Below are 23,108 nucleotides of genomic sequence, written 5' to 3'. Positions count from 1 at the left end.
TGTGTGTGCGTGTGTGTGTGTACTCACGGTTCTATGCTGACTGGAGTGGCCTCACCGATCGCTGAGAGCAGTGGTGGGGTTATGTCAACGCTGTCTGAAAAACACAACAACAAAAAAACGTCCGCTAAATGTACTATTCTTATCCCTTTTAACCTTATTACAGCAGAAAATATTTAGTATAGCAGATTTGGAGGAAGTGAGCTTACTTCATGCGTATTCCTCAAGAAACGTTTATATGAGGGAATTAAGTTATGGTCCAACTCACACAGCTACAGTTCATTCTGATGACAGCTTGTTGAAATCCTAATGGCCGGTTTCACGTTCCCAGATTAAGTTTACCCCTGGACTAAAAGGCATGCTCAATAGAGAATCTTAGCTTTATCTGGATCTGGGGAAACCAGTGCTAAGGCATCTGCAAACCCCAGTAGCACTCAGGTAGGCTATGTTTGAACTACAACCCCCAGAAACACCCAGCTAGGTAGAGTATGTTTGGATTACAACCCCAGTAGGACACAGGTTGAGCAGGTTTGGACTAAAACCCCCAAAAGAAACAGGTTAAGTAGGTTTGGACTACAACCCCCAGAAGCACATGGGGGTTTGGACTACAACCCCAGTAGGCCCCAGATAGTGGTACTCACTGGATCGCAGCAGGCTGCGTGTGGCTGATTTGGGCGTGATGGGTGGAGGCAGACCCTGGCTGGAGGCAGACCCTGGCTGGAGGCAGACCCTGGGTGGAGGCAGACCCTGGCTGGATGCAGCAGAGGAGAGGAAGGTAGAAAAGTAGAGACCTGATCCCTCTCTCACCGGGCTGAGGATGGGCGGGGGGGTGTAGGGCGGCATGGTCAGGGGGTTGTCTATTAGCCGGACAGGGGAGCGGAGGTGGCTCTGGTAGGGGGTGATGCAGGAGTAGACAGGAGGGGCGATGAAGGTGCCAGGCTTGGGAGGCGGGATGAAGAGGGGTTCGGGCCGGGGACGGCGTTTGGGCTTCTTGCCGTCGTTGTCGTTCCCTCCCTCGATTCCGCCGTTCTAAAGAAGGAGGTAGAACATCAGTACAAACACAGAAATACATGACTACTACTGTCCACCATGTCCTCCTGTCCACCCTGTCCCCCCTGCCCACCATGTCCACCCTGTCCACTATGTCCACCCTGTCCACTATGTCTCTCTGTCTCCCTGTCCACCATGTTCACCCTGTTCCCCTGTCCACCCTGTTCCCCTGTCCACCCTGTCCACTATGTCTCTCTGACTCCCTGTCCACCATGTTCACCCTGTTCCCCTGTTTCCCTGTCCACCATGTCCACCCTGTTCCCCTGTCCACCCTGTTTCCCTGTCCACCATGTCCCCCTGTTTCCCTGTCCACCATGTCCCCCTGTTTCCCTGTCCACCATGTCCCCCTGTTTCCCTGTCCACCATGTCCCCCTGTCCACCCTGTTCCCCTGTCCACCATGTCCCCCTGTCCACCATGTCCACCCTGTCCACTATGTCTCCCTGTCCACCATGTCCACCCTGTTCCCCTGTCCACACCCTTATACACCAGTTAGTATGAAGCAATGTTTACAGCATGCAGTCTAAGTGAGTTATTCATCTGGTCAGACACTAGAGAGGATACATTCTACATCAGGGGTCTCCAGCAGGTCGATCGCAGCCCACCGATGAGTGGCTCGCCAAGCAATTCTCAAAGTACAAGCAATTTTTTACGTGTTCTACCACAAACTGTCATAAACAAATCTCACAAGTAACAGACATTGCAAGCTCCCAGCTACTATCTAATCAAAGCAACACTGACATTATCCCACCCCTGGTTAGCCACTACTGGCTTAAAAAGCCAAACGTAACACAATATCTGCCAATTAATTTCCAGCAATATTGCCCGTCTGTCTGTCTGGCTGTCTGTCTGTCTGGCTGTCTGTCTGTCTGGCTGTCTGTCTGTCTGGCGCGTGTGTTTGTCTATCACTGTGTGTAGCCAGTTGATGTGATAACTGTCTTGTGGGTCGACAGAAATACTTTCCCCAAAACCTTCTCAATTAAATGTTAACTGTATAGTAGGCTTACCTGGCAGAAGTATACTATGAGGAAGTATATCGTTTGTATATATTATTTATTATTTGCAAACTTTGCCACGAAATGAGCAGCAGCAGTAGAGAACCATCGCTAAACCGGCACATAAAAACGGCACTTTCCTCACTAAAGGGGAATTAAAGGAGAAATGTGCAAATTTGTTAATTTTCTATTTTGTACATTATCCCCCTACACATAACATGTCCAGTACACCCCCACCCTGGTTATTGTACAGTACAGTAGTAGGCTATACCTCCATCTATAGTCTGGATAACCCCTGCTAATCTCCATGACCTGATCTGGGGCAGCAGGGAGGGAGGGGGAGGGGCAGGGTTGGAATGAGGGCAGGGGGGAGAGAGAGACATGAGGGGAAACAGGGGAGAGTGGGCTGCTGGATGATGGGGGGTGCTAGAGCATGGTGGCAGGATATGTAGGATTGTAATAGATGATATGGAAACAGAGGTATGAACCAAGCCCCTACTTATGGTACTAGAGGAGACGTTAGTAAGGTGTGTGTGGGGCGGGCACTAGCACCTACTTGTCCTGAGCTCTCTGACAGAGAGTTCCTGAGAGATCGCCTGCGAGTGACAATGACGGAGGGTTTGCCGTCCATACTGGTCACGTCCTGGAGGGTGAAGGATCTTTGTGGCCGGCCTGTCTCCGGGGTAGAGTGCTCCCCGTCTGGGGAGGACGAGGACGAGGGGGGGTCTGGCCTCCGTACAGGGACTGACACAGGGATGACCAGGGGCATCATGCTCTCATCACGGGGCCGCTTGGCACTGTGGCCCCCTGAATCCCTGTCCATGGTCCCTCGCCCTGGCACTGGTCTCTGGGGGCTCCAGGGCCTGTGGTGCTGTGCCTGACGACGAGACAGACAGAAACACACATCATCAAATACCTGACTGGAGAGGCTACCTGAACAGGCTTCCTTTACAGATCAAATGAGCAAACAAACTACTTACTACTTCATGTGTTGTCGTACTGAAGTGAACCTATAATAGAATTATACTACCAGGAAGGGAAAGCTAGCATAATGCTGTGAATTGACTTTCAATTCCCTAAACAAACATCATACAATTAAGTGAAGATGTTGGAGTATTTCATCAGCTGAAGCCCATAGGAGTGAGTGTGGCAGACACCTATAGGAGTGAGTGATTGCGGCAGACACCTATAGGAGTGAGTGAGTGTGGCAGACACCTATAGGAGTGAGTGAGTGTGGCAGACACCTATAGGAGTGAGTGAGTGTGGCAGACACCTATAGGAGTGAGTGAGTGAGTGTGGCAGACACCTATAGGAGTGAGTGAGTGTGGCAGACACCTATAGGAGTGAGTGAGTGTGGCAGACACCTATAGGAGTGAGTGAGTGTGGCAGACATCTATAGGAGTGAGTGAGTGTGGCAGACACCTATAGGAGTGAGTGAGTGTGACAGACACCTATAGGAATGAGTGAGTGTGGCAGACACCTATAGGAGTGAGTGAGTGCGGCAGACATCTATAGGAGTGAGTGAGTGTGGCAGACACCTATAGGAGTGAGTGAGTGTGGCAGACACCTATAGGAGTGAGTGAGTGTGGCAGACACCTATAGGAGTGAGTGAGTGTGGCAGACATCTATAGGAGTGAGTGAGTGTGGCAGACACCTATAGGAGTGAGTGGGTGTGGCAGACACCTATAGGAGTGAGTGAGTGTGACAGACACCTATAGGAGTGAGTGAGTGTGGCAGACATCTATAGGAGTGAGTGAGTGTGGCAGACACCTATAGGAGTGAGTGAGTGTGGCAGACATCTATAGGAGTGAGTGAGTGTGGCAGACACCTATAGGAGTGAGTGAGTGTGACAGACATCTATAGGAGTGAGTGAGTGTGGCAGACACCAATAGGAGTGAGTGGGTGTGGCAGACACCTATAGGAGTGAGTGAGTGTGACAGACACCTATAGGAGTGAGTGAGTGTGGCAGACACCTATAGGAGTGAGTGAGTGAGTGTGGCAGACACCTATAGGAGTGAGTGAGTGAGTGTGGCAGACACCTATAGGAGTGAGTGAGTGAGTGTGGCAGACACCTATAGGAGTGAGTGAGTGTGACAGACATCTATAGGAATGAGTGAGTGTGGCAGACACCTATAGGAGTGAGTGAGTGTGGCAGACACCTATAGGAGTGAGTGAGTGTGGCAGACACCTATAGGAGTGAGTATGACTTGATGCTGGAGGCCTATACACTGGAAAACTCCAGCCCCAACACCAGGACAGGAGAAAGAGAGGTAACCCCCCCCCCCCCCCCCCCTTAGGGGTTTCAGCCCTATGATGGAATGAATGGGGGAGGGGGTTCAGCCCTATGATGGAATGAATGGGGGAGGGGGTTCAGCCCTATGATGGAATGAATGGGGGAGGGGGTTCAGCCCTATGATGGAATGAATGGGGGAGGGGTTTCAGCCCTATGATGGAAAGAATGGGGGAGGGGTTTCAGCCCTATGATGGAATGAATGGGGGAGGGGTTTCAGCCCTATGATGGAATGAATGGGGGAGGGGTTTCAGCCCTATGATGGAATGAATGGGGGAGGGGGTTCAGCCCTATGATGGAATGAATGGGGGAGGGGGTTCAGCCCTATGATGGAATGAATGGGGGAGGACGGAGGAGTGCTGAGTGAAACGGGTCCAGTCAGCATTCAGCAGGTTAACCTAGCAGTCCTAGTCTATATTCTATATGGTGAGGCATGAGGCAGACACGAGGGATGCACCGTTTGACGCTAGATGTAACTGCACCGTCATGTAGGGGAAGACCAAGTCTGCATATACCCCTTACCATCCCCACGTTGTAAAATATATAGAGAGTAAAAGCATCGGAGCAGGTTCTACTCTTTATGGTCCTGTTCTGGTGTTTTGTGGTGGAAAACTAAGCTGGTCGAGCGTAACACTTCAACCCTGTTACACGTAGATAGACAAGCTAGAAATGTTTTTACAACAACAAAATTGTGACGCTTGCATTCAATTGCCCCTCCCTGTTGCACATAACACACTTCCATTTCCTGTCACAAGGGGATTCATGGCTGATTTAAGATGAAATCATCAACTGTTACGGCAAACACTGTTACTTTATTTGGCACTTACTATAGTCATTTTTTTTATTATCCTCTTGAGATCCTCTTTTATGAAATTGAACATTTGCTCTTTATGACAGAATATTAAAATGAGGTGAAATCAAACTTTTTTTCAATCAAGTTACACCTCTCAAAAGGCACTGAATTGGTGGAACGACACATAGGGCACTAGGTTGCACTGAGGAGAAAATACCCACGTGGTTTGCATTTCTTGCTGTTTTTTGCACACACAAAATAGGAGTATTGCTTATCATTTTTAGAATTTGCGTTATATCATGAGTAATTGTGCATCCATAACCTATCAATAAAACCCTTTCATGAAGACAGACCGTGCTAAATCATTCAGATCTGCTGTGTTAATATTGGGATGATGATTGCTTATTCTGCTCATTTCAGGCTCGATTGGCCTTGGCAGATGCATTAAGCTTTTTGTTTCTGATCTACTTCTAGATAAGGGAGCCAGGAATCCCTCTGCCATTATACAAAGGTAAACAACAACGAAATGGATTGTTTTAACAACATTCATCAAAGAGGACTGTTATTGCAGCTCCTCAAGCCCAACAGTACTAGCAGAAACAGTTACCAGGGTAGCAGAAACAGTTACCTTGACGATGTGTGGCGGTAGGGACTCCATCTCTGAGGCTTTCTGGGCCAGCGTCTCCAGGTTAACCTCCTGGGAGACCCTCCGTTTCCTGCGTGTGCTCTGGATGACCCCTGTAGGGGCCATCTGGGCAACGTGGACTTCAGGGGCTCCACCTTCAGGGGTTCCACCTGGCTCCTCAGAGGCCCCATTCTGGGCCCCATCAGATGGTATGAGGAAGGGGTTTCCAACTGGTGGTGGTCCACCTTCCTTGGAGAGTCTCCTGGACCTTCGAGGCTGCAGCTGGATATGGGGAGGTTGGAGCTGGGTCTCCGTGGGGGGGAGCTGGGAGTCTGTGTGGGGGGGGATGTTTGGAGGGTCTGGGGACATCTCCTGGAGGTCTGGGGAGGATGCTGCCTGAGCACAGGGCTCTTGGGAGGGCACTAACACGGGTGCCTGGGAGTGAGGGTGTGGGTGGGTAGGTGGGTTCTGGCTGCTGGGGTAGTATTCTAGAACATGTTGGGGTTGTTGTTGTTGCAATTGTTGCTGTATTTGCTGTTGCTGTTGTATTTGTTGTTGCTGTTGTAACTGTTGCTCTTGTTGTATGTGTAGTTGTTGCTGTTGTTGTAGTTGCTGTTGATGCTGAAGCATTTGCTGCTGTTGCATCTTCTGATGTTGTTGTTGCATTTGTTGTTGTTGCTGTAATATTTGTTTCTGTTGCTGTTGTCGTTGTTGTATCTGCTGCTGGAGCTGTGGATGCTGTTGGGTCTGTTGCAGCTGCTGCTGGAGCTGTTGGGTCTGTTGCAGCTGCTGCTGGAGCTGAGGATGCTGTTGGGTCTGTTGCAGCTGCTGCTGGAGCTGTGGATGCTGTTGGGTCTGTTGCAGCTGCTGCTGGAGCTGAGGATGCTGTTGGGTCTGTTGCAGCTGCTGCTGGAGCTGTGGATGCTGTTGGGTCTGTTGCAGCTGCTGCTGGAGCTGTGGATGCTGTTGGGTCTGTTGCAGCTGCTGCTGGAGCTGTGGATGCTGTTGGGTCTGTTGCAGCTGCTGCTGGAGCTGTGGATGCTGTTGGGTCTGTTGCAGCTGCTGCTGGAGCTGTGGATGCTGTTGGGTCTGTGGATGTGGTTGGGGTTTGGGCTGTTGGGCATTGTAGTTCAGATTAGGTAAAGTCCTATTGCCCCCCTGAAACACCTGGTAGTAGCCAGCCGTTAGGTGTTGCTTAGGCTGGCCGAAGGCTAGCTGGAAGGGCTGAAGCACGGAGCTGCTCCCAGGGTTGGATGTGCTGTGCTGCTGGGCATTTAGAGCCCCAGGCTTAAGGGTCTGTGGGAATGCCTGAGTCTGGGACTGCTGTTGCTGTTGGGAAGCCTGATGCTGCTGCTCCCACTCTAGGCTGCGAGGCTTGGCCACGTCTCTAACATCTCTGTAGGCCTCTCCTCCAGCAGGCAGAGGGTTCGGGTTAACCACCTCCTGCTGCTGGGGAGGCTGCTTCTCTGCAGCCCTACTAGGAGGCTGTGGCTGCTGTGGCTGCAGGGGTGGAGGCCCCTCACGGATCTGCTGCTTGGCAAAGGCAGTCTGGGTCTGGGACCGTGAGTCACTGACGTTGACGCCCCCTAGGTACGGAGCAAAGTTCTGCCCCCAGTTTGTGACACCCTGTGTCCAGTTCCCAGTCCCAGTTCTCTGTTGAGGCTGTGGTTGAGCTGCTGGGTCCTGGTGTGCCCACTTCATGGGTACAGTCTGTTGGTAATGTCCCCGACTCTGGTCTCCTTTCTCTGGACTGAAGATCACTGAGTTGAGGTACATACCAGTATGTGGAGCCTCTGGGTTGGAGGTTGTGGAGGTGACGGTGCCTGCAGCCTTACTCTGGCCAGGACCAGGATCTGAGGCTGGGGCACCAAGGTCGTAGTAAGAACCTTGTGGATTCTGCTGAGAAGACGTCTCCTTCATCGCCACTCCTTGGTCGTTGAAAAAAGAGATGCGTTTGCCTGTTCTCTTACTGTTGGGTAAACTCATGGCTGGCATGAATAATGGGGCGAGGTGGGGGGACTATGGGGTACTAGGTGCATAACAGTCCCCCAACCACACAGACCACCAATCAACGTATGTCCCAAAGTGGTCCTCTTCCACTGGCCTTATCTGAAGATAAAGGGAATAGAAAGTTCACAGCACACACCCTGGGAGAGGGGGTTGCATATTTTAACGGAAATCACCAAACCACATATGCAACCAAAAGCCAAGGAGTTGGATTGAACGTAGACAAAACCCAATCCTCTCCTTCTCCCCTTGAACTCCTCTTCCTGCCTTATTGAGAGGTTGCCGTTGCTGATAGAGATATCTGGATGTCCACTGGCTCGTTCATTCATGGGAGACACCCTGTGAAGAGACCAGAGGGGTCATGTTACAGGACAGTCCAGAGAGGTCCCAATAGGGTTCCTAATGGACCTATTGTTAAAGCTGCCTGCAGCCATGTAAAAACCCTTTCCAACACAATGGAGTACCAGTGAAAGGTAACGGGTTGGGTGGGAAAGAAAGAAAGATAGGAATGAAAGTGTGTGTGTGTGTGTGTGTGTGTGTGTGTTGAAAGTGTGCCTGCCTGGCTCCATGCATGCAGTGTGTCCTTACCCCTGTCATGTGAGCTGAGCTAGTAATGACACAGCCTAGCGCACACACGCACACACACACACACACACACACACACACACACACACACACACACACACACACACACACACACACACACACACACACACACACACACACACACACACACACACACACACACACACACAGAGTCACACACAGTCACACACACGCACATAGTCGCCCAGTCACACGCACAGTCACACACACACAAACACTGAAGCTGGACTCCCTTGCAGAAGAAATGTTGTTATAAAGGTTAAATACTTCCTGATCACATGGTAACTAACTGGTTGCAACAGTCAAATGGCCGCTTCAAGCCACCATCACTTTACATTAGGTTCTGAGTGACACAGCAGGAGATAGGAGGATGCACTACAGCCATCACACACACAGACACACAAACGCACACACATACACACACAGACCCTGGCCGAGACCCCACTCTCCTAGGGTGTCTCAGGGCGAGTTGGGATACGCAAAAAATACACATTTCCAATTCACACATGCGTATTAATACACACTTGTACATGTGTGAAATAGGGCAAATATAAGCAACCGTGTATTATTATTACACCCACCACACGGTATGAGAATGAGTGCGATTTTACCAATATTCACCGTTGTGGCCCGTTTGCTAATTTCTACTGTCATATTCCCTGTAGCTCAGTTGGTAGAGCATGGTGTTTGCAACACCAGGGTTGTGGGTTTGATTCCCACGGGGGGCCAGCACAGAGAAAAAAAAAAAAAAAAAACATGTATGAAATGTATGTATTCACTACTGTAAGTCGCTCTGGATAAGAGCGTCTGCTAAATGACTCAAATGCAAATGTAAATGTATATTAAAGCTTCCTCTTGAATTTAATTGACTTGCTGTAACAAGGGCTTTATAAATAAACTTTATTGATTGGTTGACTTGTCTGTCTGGGTAGGCACAGCACAGTGAGAGCTGCTCTCCTTTCTGACGAATGAATACACCAAAAAGAGATTCTGAGGCTAAATGTTACTTGTTTGTGCCCCAAATTGCACCCTATTCCATATGGGTCCTGGTCTAAAGCAGTGCACTATTTAGGGAATGTTGTGCCATTTGGGATGAATCCTACTTTGTCTTTTTGCACTGGGGCTCTGACTCAATGGTCTCTGAGTCATTCAGGACAAAGTGGGAACCTGTCACCTCTTGACCTTGTTCCTGCTTCCTCAAAAGGGTAACCTGTCACCCCTTGACCTTGTTCCTGCTTCCTCAAAAGGGGAACCTGTCACCCCTTGACCTTGTTCCTGCTTCCTCAAAAGGGGAACCTGTCACCCCTTGACCTTGTTCCTGCTTCCTCAAAAGGGGAACCTGTCACCCCTTGATCTTGTTCCTGCTTCCTCAAAAGGGGAACCTGTCACCCCTTGACTTTTTCCTGCTTCCTCAAAAGGGGAACCTGTCACCCCTTGATCTTGTTCCTGCTTCCTCAAAAGGGGAACCTGTCACCCCTTGACCTTGTTCCTGCTTCCTCAAAAGGGGAACCTGTCACCCCTTGACCTTGTTCCTGCTTCCTCAAAAGGGGAACCTGTCACCCCTTGACCTTGTTCCTGCTTCCTCAAAAGGGGAACCTGTCACCCCTTGACTTGTTCCTGCTTCCTCAAAAGGGGTAACTGTCACCCCTTGACTTGTTCCTGCTTCCTCAAAAGGGGAACCTGTCACCCCTTGACCTTGTTCCTGCTTCCTCAAAAGGGGAACCTGTCACCCCTTGACCTTGTTCCTGCTTCCTCAAAAGGGGAACATGTCACCCCTTGACCTTGTTCCTACTTCCTCAAAAGGGGAACATGTCACCCCTTTAGAGGTCGACCGATTAATCGGTTTGGCCGATTAATTAGGGCCGATTTCAATGTTTCATAACAATCGGTAATCGGTATTTTTGGCCACCGATTTGCCGATTATTTTTATTTTTTTACACCTTTATTTAACTAGGCAAGTCAGATTAAGAACACATTCTTATTTTCAATGATGGCAAAGGAACGGGGGTTAGCTGCCTTTTTCAGGGGGGATTCGGGGATTTGTTTTTGCAACCTTCCGGTTACTAGTCCAACGCTCTAGCCACCTGCCTTACATTGCACTCCACGAGGAGCCTGCATGGCAGGCTGACTACCTGTTATGCGAGGGCAGCAAGAAGCCAAGGTAAGTTGCTAGCTAGCATTAAACTTATCTTATAAAAACGATCAATCTTAACATAATCACTAGTTAACTACACATGGTTGATGATATTACTAGTTTATCTAACGTGTCCTGCATTGCATATAATCGATGCGGTGCCTGTTAATTTCTCATCGAATCACAGCCTACTTCGCCAAACACGTGATGATTTAACAAGCGCATTTGCGAAAAAAGCACTGTCGTTGCACCAATGTACCTAACCATAAACATCAATGCCTTTCTTTAAAATCAATACTTAAGTATATCTTTTTAAAACTGCATATTTAGTTAATATTGCCTGCTAACATGAATTTGTGTCACTTCTCTAGCGTTCCGTGCAAGCAGTCAGGGTAAATATAGCAGTTTGGGCCGCCTGTGTCACACCCTGACCTGAGAGAGTTGTTTTTCTCTGTTTGGTTAGGTCAGGGTGTGACATGGGGTGGGCATTCTATGTGTTGTATGTCTATGTTATTTTTTCTTTATTGGCCGAGTATGGTTTCCAATCAGAGGCAGCTGTCATTCGTTGTCTCTGATTGGGAATCATACTTAGGCAGCCTTTTCCCATCCTGTGTTTGTGGGTTATTATTATTTCTGTGTGTGTACGCCAGAGTTGCGTTACATTTCTTGCTGTTTACCTGTTTATTGTTTTGGTTCGGTTTTCTTCAAATAAAGATGTGGAATTACCGGCACGCTGCGCCTTGGCTCATATATGACAGGGAATTTGAAGATAGAGAACGTGACAACCTGGCTCATTGCGGACTGTGTGAAGTCCATTTATTCCTAACAAAGGCCGTAATTAATTTGCCAGAATTGTACAGAATTATGACATAACATTGAAGGTTGTGCAATGTAACAGGAATATTTAGACTTAGGGATGCCACCCGTTAGATAAAATACGGAATGGTTCCGTATTTCACTGAAATAATAAACGTTTTGTTTTTGAAATTATAGTTTCCGGATTCTACCATATTAATGACCAAAGGCTCGTATTTCTGTGTGTTATTATGTTATAATTAAGTCTATGATTTGATATTTGATAGAGCAGTCTGGCTGAGCGATGGTAGGCAGCAGCAGGCTCGTAAGCATTCATTCAAACAGCACCTTTGTGCGTTTTGCCAGCAGCTCTTCGCAATTCTTCAAGCATTGCGCTGTTTATGACTTCAAGCCTATCAACTCCCAAGATTAGGCTGGTGTAACCGATGTGAAATGGCTAGCTAGTTAGCGGGTGCGCGCTAATAGCGTTTCAAACGTCACTCGCTCTGAGACTTGGAGTAGTTGTTCCCCTTGCTCTACATGGGTAACGCTGCTTCGAGGGTGGCTGTTGTCGATGTGTTCCTGGTTCGAGTCCAGGTAAGAGCGAGGAGAGGGACGGAAGCTATACTGTTACACTGGCAATACTAAAGTGCCTATAAGAACATCCAATAGTCAAAGGTATATGAAATACAAATCGTATAAAGAGAAATAGTCCTATAATTCCTATAATAACTACAACCTAAAACTTCTTACCTGGGAATATTGAAGACTCATGTTAAAAGGAACCACCAGCTTTCATATGTTCTCATGTTCTGAGCAAGGAACCTAAGCGTTAGCTTTTTTACATGGCACATATTGCACTTTTACTTTCTTCTCCAACACTTTGTTTTTGCATTATTTAAACTAAATTGAACATGTTTCATCATTTATTTGAGGCTAAATTGATAGTATTTATGTATTATATTAAGTTAAAATAAGTGTTCATTCAGTATTGTGTAATTGTCATTATTACAAATAAATAAATATAAAAGAAATCGGCCGATTAATTGGTACCGGCTTTTTTTGGGGTTCTTCAATAATCGGTATCGGCGTTGAACAAAATCATAATCGGTCGACCTCTACACCCCTTGACCTTGTTCCTGCTTCCTCAAAAGGGGAACATGTCACCCCTTGACCCTGTTCCTGCATGTTCAATAGGAAAAGGCAAGAGACGGGACAATGAGAGAACAAACAAGACTCACAGTGACCTTGAGAATAACATTAAAAAGCACATTGATTGTTGTCCAAATCTTTCTGGGCATCACTTCCATTGCCATGACAACACGTTATGATAATCCCAATCTGGATACACAGAGATACAGAACCCCTCTGCAATTGAAATATTTTACAGCTGGCACTGATAGCATGTACTACAATCTCCAATTGAACTGTATGGCCTAGGCAGCAACCATCTAGTAAACACACACACACCTTAAAGCTAGAGTCCTTAATTGAAACAATAACAATTTTGTTTTGGTAAAAAGCCAAAGGATGGGCCTGGAGAAATCTAACCACTCTCAAATTCTCGACAGAGCTATGGATGCAAGGACAGACCATCCACGATATCAAAATTATCATTTTAACCATGTTTTGAGGCTATACAGTGTCTGTTAACATTTACTTTATTTAGAAATATTGTATTTGGGAGGGAGACACTCATGTTTTTTAATACTATACCTCTTGACACATTGAAGAGAATAGTCATGGCCTCTAAAACGTCAAGCTGCATTCTGGACCCTATTCCAACTAAACTACTGAAAGAGCTGCTTCCTGTGCTTGGCCCTCCTATGTTGAACATAATAAACGTCTCCCTATCCACCGGATGTGGACAAAACTCACTAAAAGTGGCAGTAATAAAGCCTCTCTTCAAAAAGCCCAACCTTGACCCAGAAAATATATTGAATCTCCCATTCCTCTTAAAAAAAATCGAAAAAGCTGTTACGCAGCAACTCACTGCCTTCCTGAAGACAAACAATGTATATGAAATGCTTCAGTCTGGTTTTAGACCCCATCATAGCACTGAGACTGCACTGGTGAAGGTGGTAAATTACCTTTTAAAGGCTCTGCATCTGTCCTCATGCTCCTAGACCTTAGTGCAGCTTTTGATACCACATTCTCCTGGAGAGATTGGAAACCCAAATTGGTCTACACGGACAAGTTCTGGCCTGGTTTAGATCTTATCTGTCGGAAAGACATCAGTTTGTCTCTGTGGATCGTTTGTCCTCTGACAAATCAACTGTAAATGTTGGTGTTCCTCAAGGATCCGTTTTAGGACCACTATTGTTTTCACTAAATATTTTACCTCTTGGTGATGTCATTCAAAAATATAAATGTTAACTTTCACTGCTATGCGGACGATACACAGCTGGTGAAGCCCCAAAATTGCCCTCCCTGGAAGCCTGTGTTTCAGAAGTAAGGAAGTGGATGGCGGCAATTTTTTTAAACTTTTAAACTCTGACAAAACAGAGATGCCAGTTCCAGGTCCAAAAAAACAAAGAGATCTTCTATTGGATCTGAAAATTAATCTTGATGGTTGTACAGTCGTCTCAAATAAAATTGTGAAGGACCTCGGCGTTACTTTGGACCCTAATCTCTCTTTTGGCGAAGATATCAAGACTGTTTCAAGGACAGCTTTTTCCATCTACAAAACATTGCAAAAATCAGAAACTTTCTGTCCAAAAATGATGCAGAAAAATGTATCCATGCTTTTGTCACTTAGACTACTGCAATGCTCTACTTGCCGGCTACCCAGATAAAGCACTAAATAAACTTCAGTTAGTGCTAAACACGGCTGCTAGAATCTTTACTAGAACCAACAAATGTGATCATATTACTTCAGTGCTAGCCTCTCTACACTGGCTTCCTGTTAAGGCTAGGGCTGATTTCAAGGTTTTACTGCTAACCTACAAAGCATTACATGGGCTTGCTCCTACTTATCTTTACAATTTGGTCCTGTCGTACATACCTACACGTATACTACAGTCACAAGATGCAGGCCTCCTTATTGTCCCTAGAATTTCTAAGCAAACAGCTGGAGGCAGGGCCTTCTCCTATAGAGCTCAATTTTTATGGAATGGTCTTCCTATCCATGTGAGACGCAGACTCGGTCTCAACCTTTAAGTCTTTATTGAAGACTCATCTCTTCAGTAGGCCCTATGATTGAGTGTAGTCTGGCCCAGGGGTGTGACGGTGAACGGAATGGCACTGGAGCGACGAACCGCCGTTGCTGTCTCTGCCTGGCCCGTTCCCCTCTCTCCTCTGGGATTCTCTGCCTCTAACCCTATTACGGGAGCTGAGTCACTGGCTTACTGGTGCTCTTCCATCCCATCCCTAGGAGGGGTGCGTCACTTGAGTGGGTTGAGTCACTGACGTGATCTTCCTGTCTGGGTTAGCACCGCCCTCGGGTTCGTGCCGTAGGGGAGATCTTCGTGGGCTATACACGTCTCAGGGTAGTAAGTTGATGGTTTGAAGATATCCCTCTAGTGGTGTGCGGGCTGTGCTTTGGCAAAGTGGGTGTGGTTATATCCTGCCTGTTTGGCCCTGTCCGGGGGTGTTGTCGGGCGGGGCCACAGTGTCTCCCAACCCCTCCTGTCTCAGCCTCCAGTATTTATGCTGCAATAGTTTGTGTCGGGGGGCTAGGGCCAGTCTGTTATATCTGGAGTATTTCTCCTGTCTTATCCGGTGTCCTGTGTGAATTTAAGTATGCTCCTGCTAATTCTCTCTCTTTCTCTCTCTCTGTCTCTCGGAGGACCTGAGTCCTAGGACCATGCCTCAGGACTACGGCCTGATGACTCCTTGCTGTCCCCAGTCCACCAGGTTGTGCTGCTGCTCCAGTTTCAACTGTTCTGCCTGTGGCTATGGGACCCTGACCCGTTCACCGGACGTGCTACCTTCTACCGCACTTGCTGTCTCTAACTCTGAATGATCAGCTATGAAACGCCAACTGACATTTACTCCTGAGCTGCTGACCTGTTGCACCCTTTACAGCCACATCTTGGCCATGTACTGTTATAATCTCCACCCGGCACAGCCAGAAGAGGACTGGCCACCCCTCAGAGCCTGGTTCCTCTCAAGGTTTCTTCCTAGGTTCCTGCCTTTCTAGGGAGTTTTTCATAGCCACCGTTCTTCTACATCTGCATTGCTTGCTGTTTGGGGTTTTTAGGCTAGGTTTCTGTATAGCACTTTGTGACATCAGCTGATGTAAATAGGGCTTTATAAATACATTTGATTTAATATTTCAAAATATATAATATTTTGGGCTGATGAGGTAGGACAGTTGAACTAAGCTCATAAGTCATATTTTTCCATAATCAATGGTCAGGCCTATATATACTTAATTTCTAAGTCCAAAAATGGATGTAGCAACTTTCAAATAGACAGCTGCATCAGTTCATATCCTGCACTGGGGCAACATTGTAACTTGACTGTCTGACCGACCACACTTCACAGTAAGGTAGTGCTGAGTTATTAGCCGAAATGTATGTTATGTTTTTGTTTTTAAACAACTAACTGAGTGACATCAGTTCATTCAATTGTTTTTTTTCTTCTGTGAGTTCAATGCGCACATTGCACATTTTCTCTAGATATAAATCAGATCAAGCCTGAACTGTGCAATGTAGTAGGGAGTTGTAGTTTACAACAGCTCATTATTCTAAATAGTTTAGCACAGAGAACATGGTCATTTACTACAATGACCCTAATCCATTGCGCACCTACTTATCCCTCTCGTGCATTTTTTCTATCTGTTTTACGTTGCAGGCAGAAAAATGCATGAGAGGGATAGAGAGAAGTTGCTTCACGAGGTATCTTTAATTGAAAATACATGATGTAAGTGATCGATAGTTGTTATTCAGCAGTCATAAAAGATTGCCTTATTCATTTTGAAGAACTACTCAAATAGTGATAATTTTTGTATTATTAAAACGGAAACGAGTTCAAAAAGCACTAATCACTCAGCACCATGGTGAGGACCTGACACCCTGGTGCACTGGCGAGGATAATTATACCATGTTATATTATAGCATGTTCTTAATTAGGAACATTTATGTAGATGCTCTTCCAATATAGGCTATAAAAAACAATGTGGATGCATCACCGTGTTTATGAAGAAATACCTATGATCAATTTCAGGGAATTGGAGAAAGGTGTGAGCACCCTATGTCAAGAACGTGCAAGATGCATTGCCTTGGCCTATTTTGCTGAACAACAGAAATCAGATGGAGTGTGTTTTGCAGTGTTGCTTTTCAAGAAGGGTTTATACAATATGAAACATGTGAACAGTAACACGATGTCCACCTAACCTTTCTGTAGGCTATCGAGTGTAGGCTAGTAGGATAATGACACAGTAACAACCCCCGGTAGGTTTTAACCAATGTAACGCCGTTAATATATAGCCTAGGTTTGGACCTCAACCGTAATTACCTAATCCCTAAGCGTTTCTTAATTTAAACAGCGAATACGCACCGCGGTGAAAGCGAACCCACAGTCGTTGTATTTGACATGGGGGAGTGAGAAGAATTGCCCACAGACATCAAAAAAAGGAAAAGAAAAAACATGTTGCGTCCTACATCGGAACAACCCTTGCTGGACCCCCCACCTCTGCACCGCGTCCCCACCGCCAGCCAGCTCAGCGCTATTTACGAGAAGGCAGTCCTTTGTTGCAGAACACGGATTATCCAGTCACTAATTCCATGGCACGTTGCAACAAAGTGAAGCAACAATGTAACCTATATAGGCTATACAAGCACGAGCTTCAAAATAAAAGAAAGATAGGATATAGTCCACGCGCAGCGGATCTAGAACTGCTCAACATGTCAATATGGTTAATAGCCTACGTCATATGAACGGTAATATCTTTCTTTTCTAAAGAAACACTCTATATTAACCAATAAACACACACAAAGATGTCTAAACAGCTGATAAGTTGGTTTAATATGCATAAAGGCTTTGTTTACAACAACCATTCACTTGCATGCTTCTCATATTCTCACCAACAAGCCCAGATATATAAATCCCAGTTCCTATCCGATCACTCACTGTGCTTGCCATGTTTCTGCGGTGACCACCAGTGCAGCAACTGTCCCCGGGTCCACGCGCCCCACAGTGTGCAATCGAACGGAGATATGACTGCATGCATCTCTAGCGTTGAGTCATTCTATGCTGACCTCACTATTATTTTTCAAGTCAAAGAATGAGGTAGATCGATGTCATTAAAACAAACGTGCTATCCGGTCCAAAATGGAGCAACGATCTGCAGAAATATGGACAATGTCGCACAAGAAGTGTTGCACATTATTGCGTTACTATTGCACAAATAGCCTACATGTACACAACACATCCGTGGTCTTATGCGGCCTTGTTTCTCCCGCTGTAGAACGCTCTCTCAATCGAATAACACATTCTTTCGGCTCATCCTTGTGATCCTCTCCACTCTGCTCGCCACACCCACTTCCACGACCATATATGGTTTTCCTCTGGCATGAGGGGCGATGTAATTTACGCGTCAAAAGTACCACGCAGATCCATGCGGTGAAATACCGCATATCAATGTGTCACTGATACATTTAAAAGGTGCAATAGGGGGAAACCGCGGCGCCATTTCCTGGTTCCTAAAATTCAAATAGTTCGCCTAATTTAATTTTGTGACAAAACAAGCAGTCACTGTGTTGAGTAGCTTTGTAACATCTAAACCTCCATGAAATATATTTCCCATAACCAAAAGTACTGTTTTTCAGCTGTTTGAAGCTGGTGTAGTTGTAATATTACAAATGTCAGAGGCCCTTGAATAGTTTTAAAGTTCCAGTGGAGTCAAAAACCAGATTTTCCTATATGTCCACACTATGAGTTTGGAATGATGCAGTGAAATTGTGAAATTGATGATAATGCCCTTTAGTGTAAGAGCTGTTTGAAAAGACCACCTGAAATTTCAATAGACCAATAAGAATGATTGTTCCAAACCTCTCTGCCAATAACAGCACATTTTCAGTTTTCCCCTCCCCACTCAGTTCTCTCACAGACAGTCCTAGCAAAATTCTTGCTTGAGAAATTGCCCTTAGCTAAGAAGTATTTTTGTTTCTTTATGACCATTTTAGTTGACAACAATCACAGTAAGGTCCTTAATCTTTACCCAGAAATGATTTGATATTGAGATAAAAACAGCTGCATTGGACCTTTAAGATAGGGAGAATAGACCTCTCTCTACACCGGTCCGCAATAGAATTGCTCTTCATGGCACTATTACAACAGTATTACAATATTATTACACTGTCACGAACATTGCATTTACATTTTGGTCATTTAGCAGCAGACACTCTTATCCAGAGCAACTTAGTCAGTGAGTGGCAGAGCAAATAGCATGTGTCTGCTGGCAGAAAGGAGATACTGCCAGCCCCACTCTGTCAGACTATACTCTGCTCTCTCTGCTGTACCTTAAAATAACGTTGCAAAGCTTGGAAACATTCACACATGCTATTCACTGCATAAGGAATATGCCAACCAAGCTTTGTGAGACTGAGTGAGATGTGAGATTGTGTGTGTTTTATTAGGCCTGTAGTTTTGTATCTAGGTGATGTCCATATAACATGAACTCTTTCAGTCTTCCATTGGGAGAAAGGCCTAAATGACATTTACAATCTACCTTCTAAAGAGAAAGTGTTTGGCACAGGTCATATCCATTAGCCTATCCAAATAATATATGAATCCATTGACTTAGTTATAATTGTCTGTCACAGCAACTGGCATTAAACTGGTAATGAATGGTTAATAAATCTAAAACTACAGTCTATAGTAAAAAAATCCACTTCACTCTTCAATGCAGGACCTGTGCAGGACACGTGCAGGACATATTTCCACTTTCTGGCTTCATCATACAATTGATGATAGCCTGCAATAGACCAGGAAGACGAATTGTCAGAAGGCCTGCAACTGTTTTATTCCAAATTATCTTTAATAATTGTATACCGATTATTAAGCGCGACTCGTGATCTATTGTACCGGGGATACACAATGTAACTTTCGATCGTGACGTGGAACTCTACCCCCCACTGCAGGGACCAGGGGGGCTGCACCGGAGATAGACTATCGTGCAGCAATTGTAAGTCTGCCTCCACCCTTGGCATCCGAGCTATCGAACGACGCGATTCTGTCTCTAGTCTAAACTATACTACTGCACAGAAATTCTAGATCAATATGCAGGGTTTCCATGGAGATGAATTGAGATGTGTTTTTAAATGCAGCCATTGTAGATTAAATATGCTACAGGGAGGGGACAATTAATGATGCATATCGGACCCATATCCTGAATCCTATATCGATCCCTTTCTTTCACCGTAGAGAAGTTTAAATACATTGACAAGTTGTCACATTACCATTGACAAGTTTTGACATTAATACACACGAATAAATGCAATTTCTACTTTAACCTACCTTGTAGCTGGTAGGCTACAATGCTCTGCTCGGCATTTTCTCTCAGTATCTTCTGAAACAGAAAACTTTTTTTCTGCTTTTCGGAGCGTCACTTCCTAGTTCCTACTCTTGCGGCTGAAATCATTGCATGGTGGTTGTGAATGCATAGCGTATGCTTTATTAGGAGTTGTTGCAATGAAACTCAACTAGTCACATCTCTTAATTCATTGTTGTAGAAGTATTGCGACACTCGACAGAGTAAACATTTATGAGAGCCATACAGAGTACACAGATATCATATTGGGTGAGGGCACATACCATTTTTAATACGTAGCCTACAAAACTACTCTGGCCTACTCCCTACTGTAGGTGGCGCATTTGCTTAATCACAAAGAGAGGACAACAAAGTGTCAACCACCACCACCAATCCATCCTATCGCAGCATAAACACAAGGATGAAAACAACGTTTACTTCAGCTATTTTGACGAGAGAAGATTCTGTATGTGCAAAGAGTGAGCTGCTAAACTTCCGACCTGGTATGTGTAGCCTTCTCCCAAGCTAATGATGTAAGGTATGACCGCAGATAGAACAATGAGCAAAAACGTTTGGTCTGGCTGCGACCCGTGTCCAGGAAAACCAAGCCCCCTCGTTGTCGCCACAGCAGGTTAGGATCATTAACGCAGGTTAGGATAACTAACGTAGCAGGTAGAGATACTATGCTTCTCTGAGTCATGGCTGAACAAGGACATGGATAATATAAACCTAGGTGTTTTTCTATGCATCGGCAGGACAACTGCAGAGCCCGGTAAGATCTGGGGTGGTGGTGTGTCTCCTTATTGACAACAGTTGTTGCGCGATCTCTACTATTAAGAACGTGTAGAGGTTCTGCCTGAGTTAGAATACCTCATGATAAGCTGTGACCATACTATTTACCAATATATTTTTAATCTGTATTTTTCGTAGCTGTCTATTTACCACCACAAACCGATGCCGGCACTAATGCCGCGTTCAAAACAACTGTGAACTCGGAAAAATACGATATCATATCATGACATCATTGATCTTTAGGTCGGAAAGTCAGAGCTCTAGAATTAGACCCGAGTTGGAATTCCGAGTTGGATGCCCGTTCAAAACGATTTTCCCAGTTGGAGCTGCAGTTGTTTTGAACGCACTGAGGTCGGTGATTTCCGAGTTTCCAGTTATTTTCAATGCTGCATTAGACCACACTCAACGAGCTGTATAGAGCCCCACAGTGGAGGTGTCATAATACCCATAAACCCTAGCGGTCAAATAGGGAAACGGTTCCAATCGTTTTTCCACCATTCATTTTTCCCATAGAGGATTTTAGAAACACTTAAAATAAGGGCTGTGTTTCGTGTAGGCTTACCCTGGCATGTTGTTTTGATAACCATGTAAATGTCTCTGACAAGGTGACTTTTTTCAATATATTTGGCTCAGAGGAAGGCCCTAAAAATGGTCAAAGACTCCAGCCATCCTTGAGATGTTTCTACAACTTGATTGGAGTCCACCTGTGGTCAATTCAATTGATTGAACATGATTTGGAAAGGCACACAGATGTCTATATAAGGTCCCACAGCGCATGTCAGAGCAAAAACCAAGACATGAGGTCGAAGGAATTGTCCGTAGAGCTCCGTGACACGATTATGTCGAGGCACAGCTCCGGGGAAGGGTACCAAAAAATGTCTGCAGCATTGAAGGTCCCCTAGAACACAGTGGCCTCCATCATTCTTAAATGAAAGAAGTTTGGAACCACCAAGACTCTTCATAGAAACTGAAACCTGTCGAACGCTGAAACCTGAAATAAAGACCTCGGTTTAAAAGCTGACAGTCTTTTTATATACTTTTATTTTATTTTGAATCCTGTGGCTCTGTTGGGCTAAATTGCTGTGAGCGCTGCTATCTGTCCTGGGATTCTGCCAGATTCTATATAGGGGGAGAGACGTGAAAGCCCAGCTAGCCTAGCTGGCTCGGCGCTCTCAAATGGAGGCCGCTATTGAACGTTTCCAGCGTTGCAGAAGCTGTGTTTACTTTGCTTTGTTCCAGGACAATGTGGACCGCACTGACTTTCAATGTAGCAACTGCTTGCTTGCGGAGGACTACAGGAGCGAAGTAGCTACTCTTAGCAAGCAAGTAGCAAACATACATAAGCTACTGGGGAACCCACGCCCACCTACTTTTTCTTTTTCTTCCACCCCAGTAGCCGGACGCCGCTCTGGTCTGGTGGAAGTTTCGCCGCCGTGTCGGCTCTCCACAGCCGACTGGCCGGTGCTAGGCAGGGTTCCATCCCCGAAGGCGTCTCCCCCTTCCCCAGAGAACGGAGCTGATCTCGACCCAACCAACCAGCCATGGAGGTATGTCACTCGCCATGGAAGTCGAAGAAGGCGTCCTCTGGCAACTGGGGATGTTGGAGATGTTGAGCCCAGACCTGACACAGACCAGAAACAGCTTTGCCGCCCTGGATCCAGAGGTTCCGGCGCCTTCATCCTTGGTGGCTTCCCAATGAAGATCAGATCCGGAGGTACCTGCGTCTTCGTCCGTCTCCCTCTCCGGTGGCTTCTACCTCGGGTTCAGATCCTCGGAGCTCCCAGCCACACCAGACCGTGAGGCTGTCTGAGAGACCGGCCCATTCAACATCACTCTTGTTAGACTTCAGTGCAGCTTTTGACATTATCGATCATAGTCTGCTGCTGGAAAAACGTATGTGTTATGGCTTTACACCCCCTGCTATAATGTGGATAAAGAGTTACTTGTCTAACAGAACACAGAGGGTGTTCTTTAATGGAAGCCTCTCAAATATAATCCAGTTAGAATCAGGAATTCCCCAGGGTAGCTGTTTAGGCTCCTTGCTTTTTTCAATTTTTACTAACGACATGCCACTGACTTTAAGTAAAGCCAGAATGTCTATGTATGCGGATGACTCAGCACTATACATGTCAGCTACTACAGCGACTGAAATTACTGCAACACTCAACAAAGAGCTGCAGTTAGTTTCAGAGTGGGTGGCAAGGAATAAGTTAGCCCTAAATATTTCTAAAACTAAAAGCATTGTATTTGGAACAAAACACTCACTAAACCCTAAACCTCAACTAAATCTTGCTTGGAGTAACCCAAGATTGTAAATTGTCATGGTCAAAACATATTGATGCAGTAGTAGCTAAGATGGGGAGAAGTCTGTCTATAATAAATTGATGCTCTGCCTCCTTAACAACACTACCAACAAGGACAGGCCCTAGTTTTGTCGCACCTTGACTACTGTTCAGTCGTGTGGTCAGGTCCTACAAAAAAGGACTTAGGAAAATTGCAATTGGCTCAGAACAGGGCAGCACGGCTGGCCCTTGGATGTACACAGAGAGC

The 23,108-nt window shown here is 45.9% G+C and overlaps 1 protein-coding gene across 2 annotated transcripts in view; it reads right to left on the bottom strand.

The window, feature by feature from the left end:
• The window catches only part of LOC106611281 (uncharacterized), a 36,870-nt gene extending 16,978 nt beyond the window's left edge, over positions 1-19,892 (bottom strand). Inside the window, exons 1-5 of one of the 2 annotated variants that reach the window (XM_014211326.3) lie at positions 19,754-19,892; positions 5,752-8,094; positions 2,597-2,917; positions 639-1,026; positions 28-94 (exon numbers count right to left, since the gene is read on the bottom strand). In XM_014211326.3, the coding sequence (XP_014066801.3) occupies positions 28-94; positions 639-1,026; positions 2,597-2,917; positions 5,752-7,743 (2,768 nt within the window). In that variant the 5' untranslated portion in view covers positions 7,744-8,094; positions 19,754-19,892. Of the gene's footprint in view, positions 1-27; positions 95-638; positions 1,027-2,596; positions 2,918-5,751; positions 8,095-17,365; positions 17,791-19,753 lie in introns of those variants that run through there. The other variant, XM_014211325.3, reaches the window with a different exon arrangement.
• Positions 19,893-23,108: the final 3,216 nt, after the last annotated feature.

This window comes from Salmo salar, chromosome 09, assembly GCF_965601325.2.
Source record: "Salmo salar chromosome 09, fSalSal1, whole genome shotgun sequence".
In the NCBI taxonomy this organism is placed as follows: Eukaryota; Metazoa; Chordata; class Actinopteri; order Salmoniformes; family Salmonidae; genus Salmo; species Salmo salar.
Note: the sequence above shows the minus strand (reverse complement) of the source record. Positions and strands in the feature narration are given on the sequence as shown.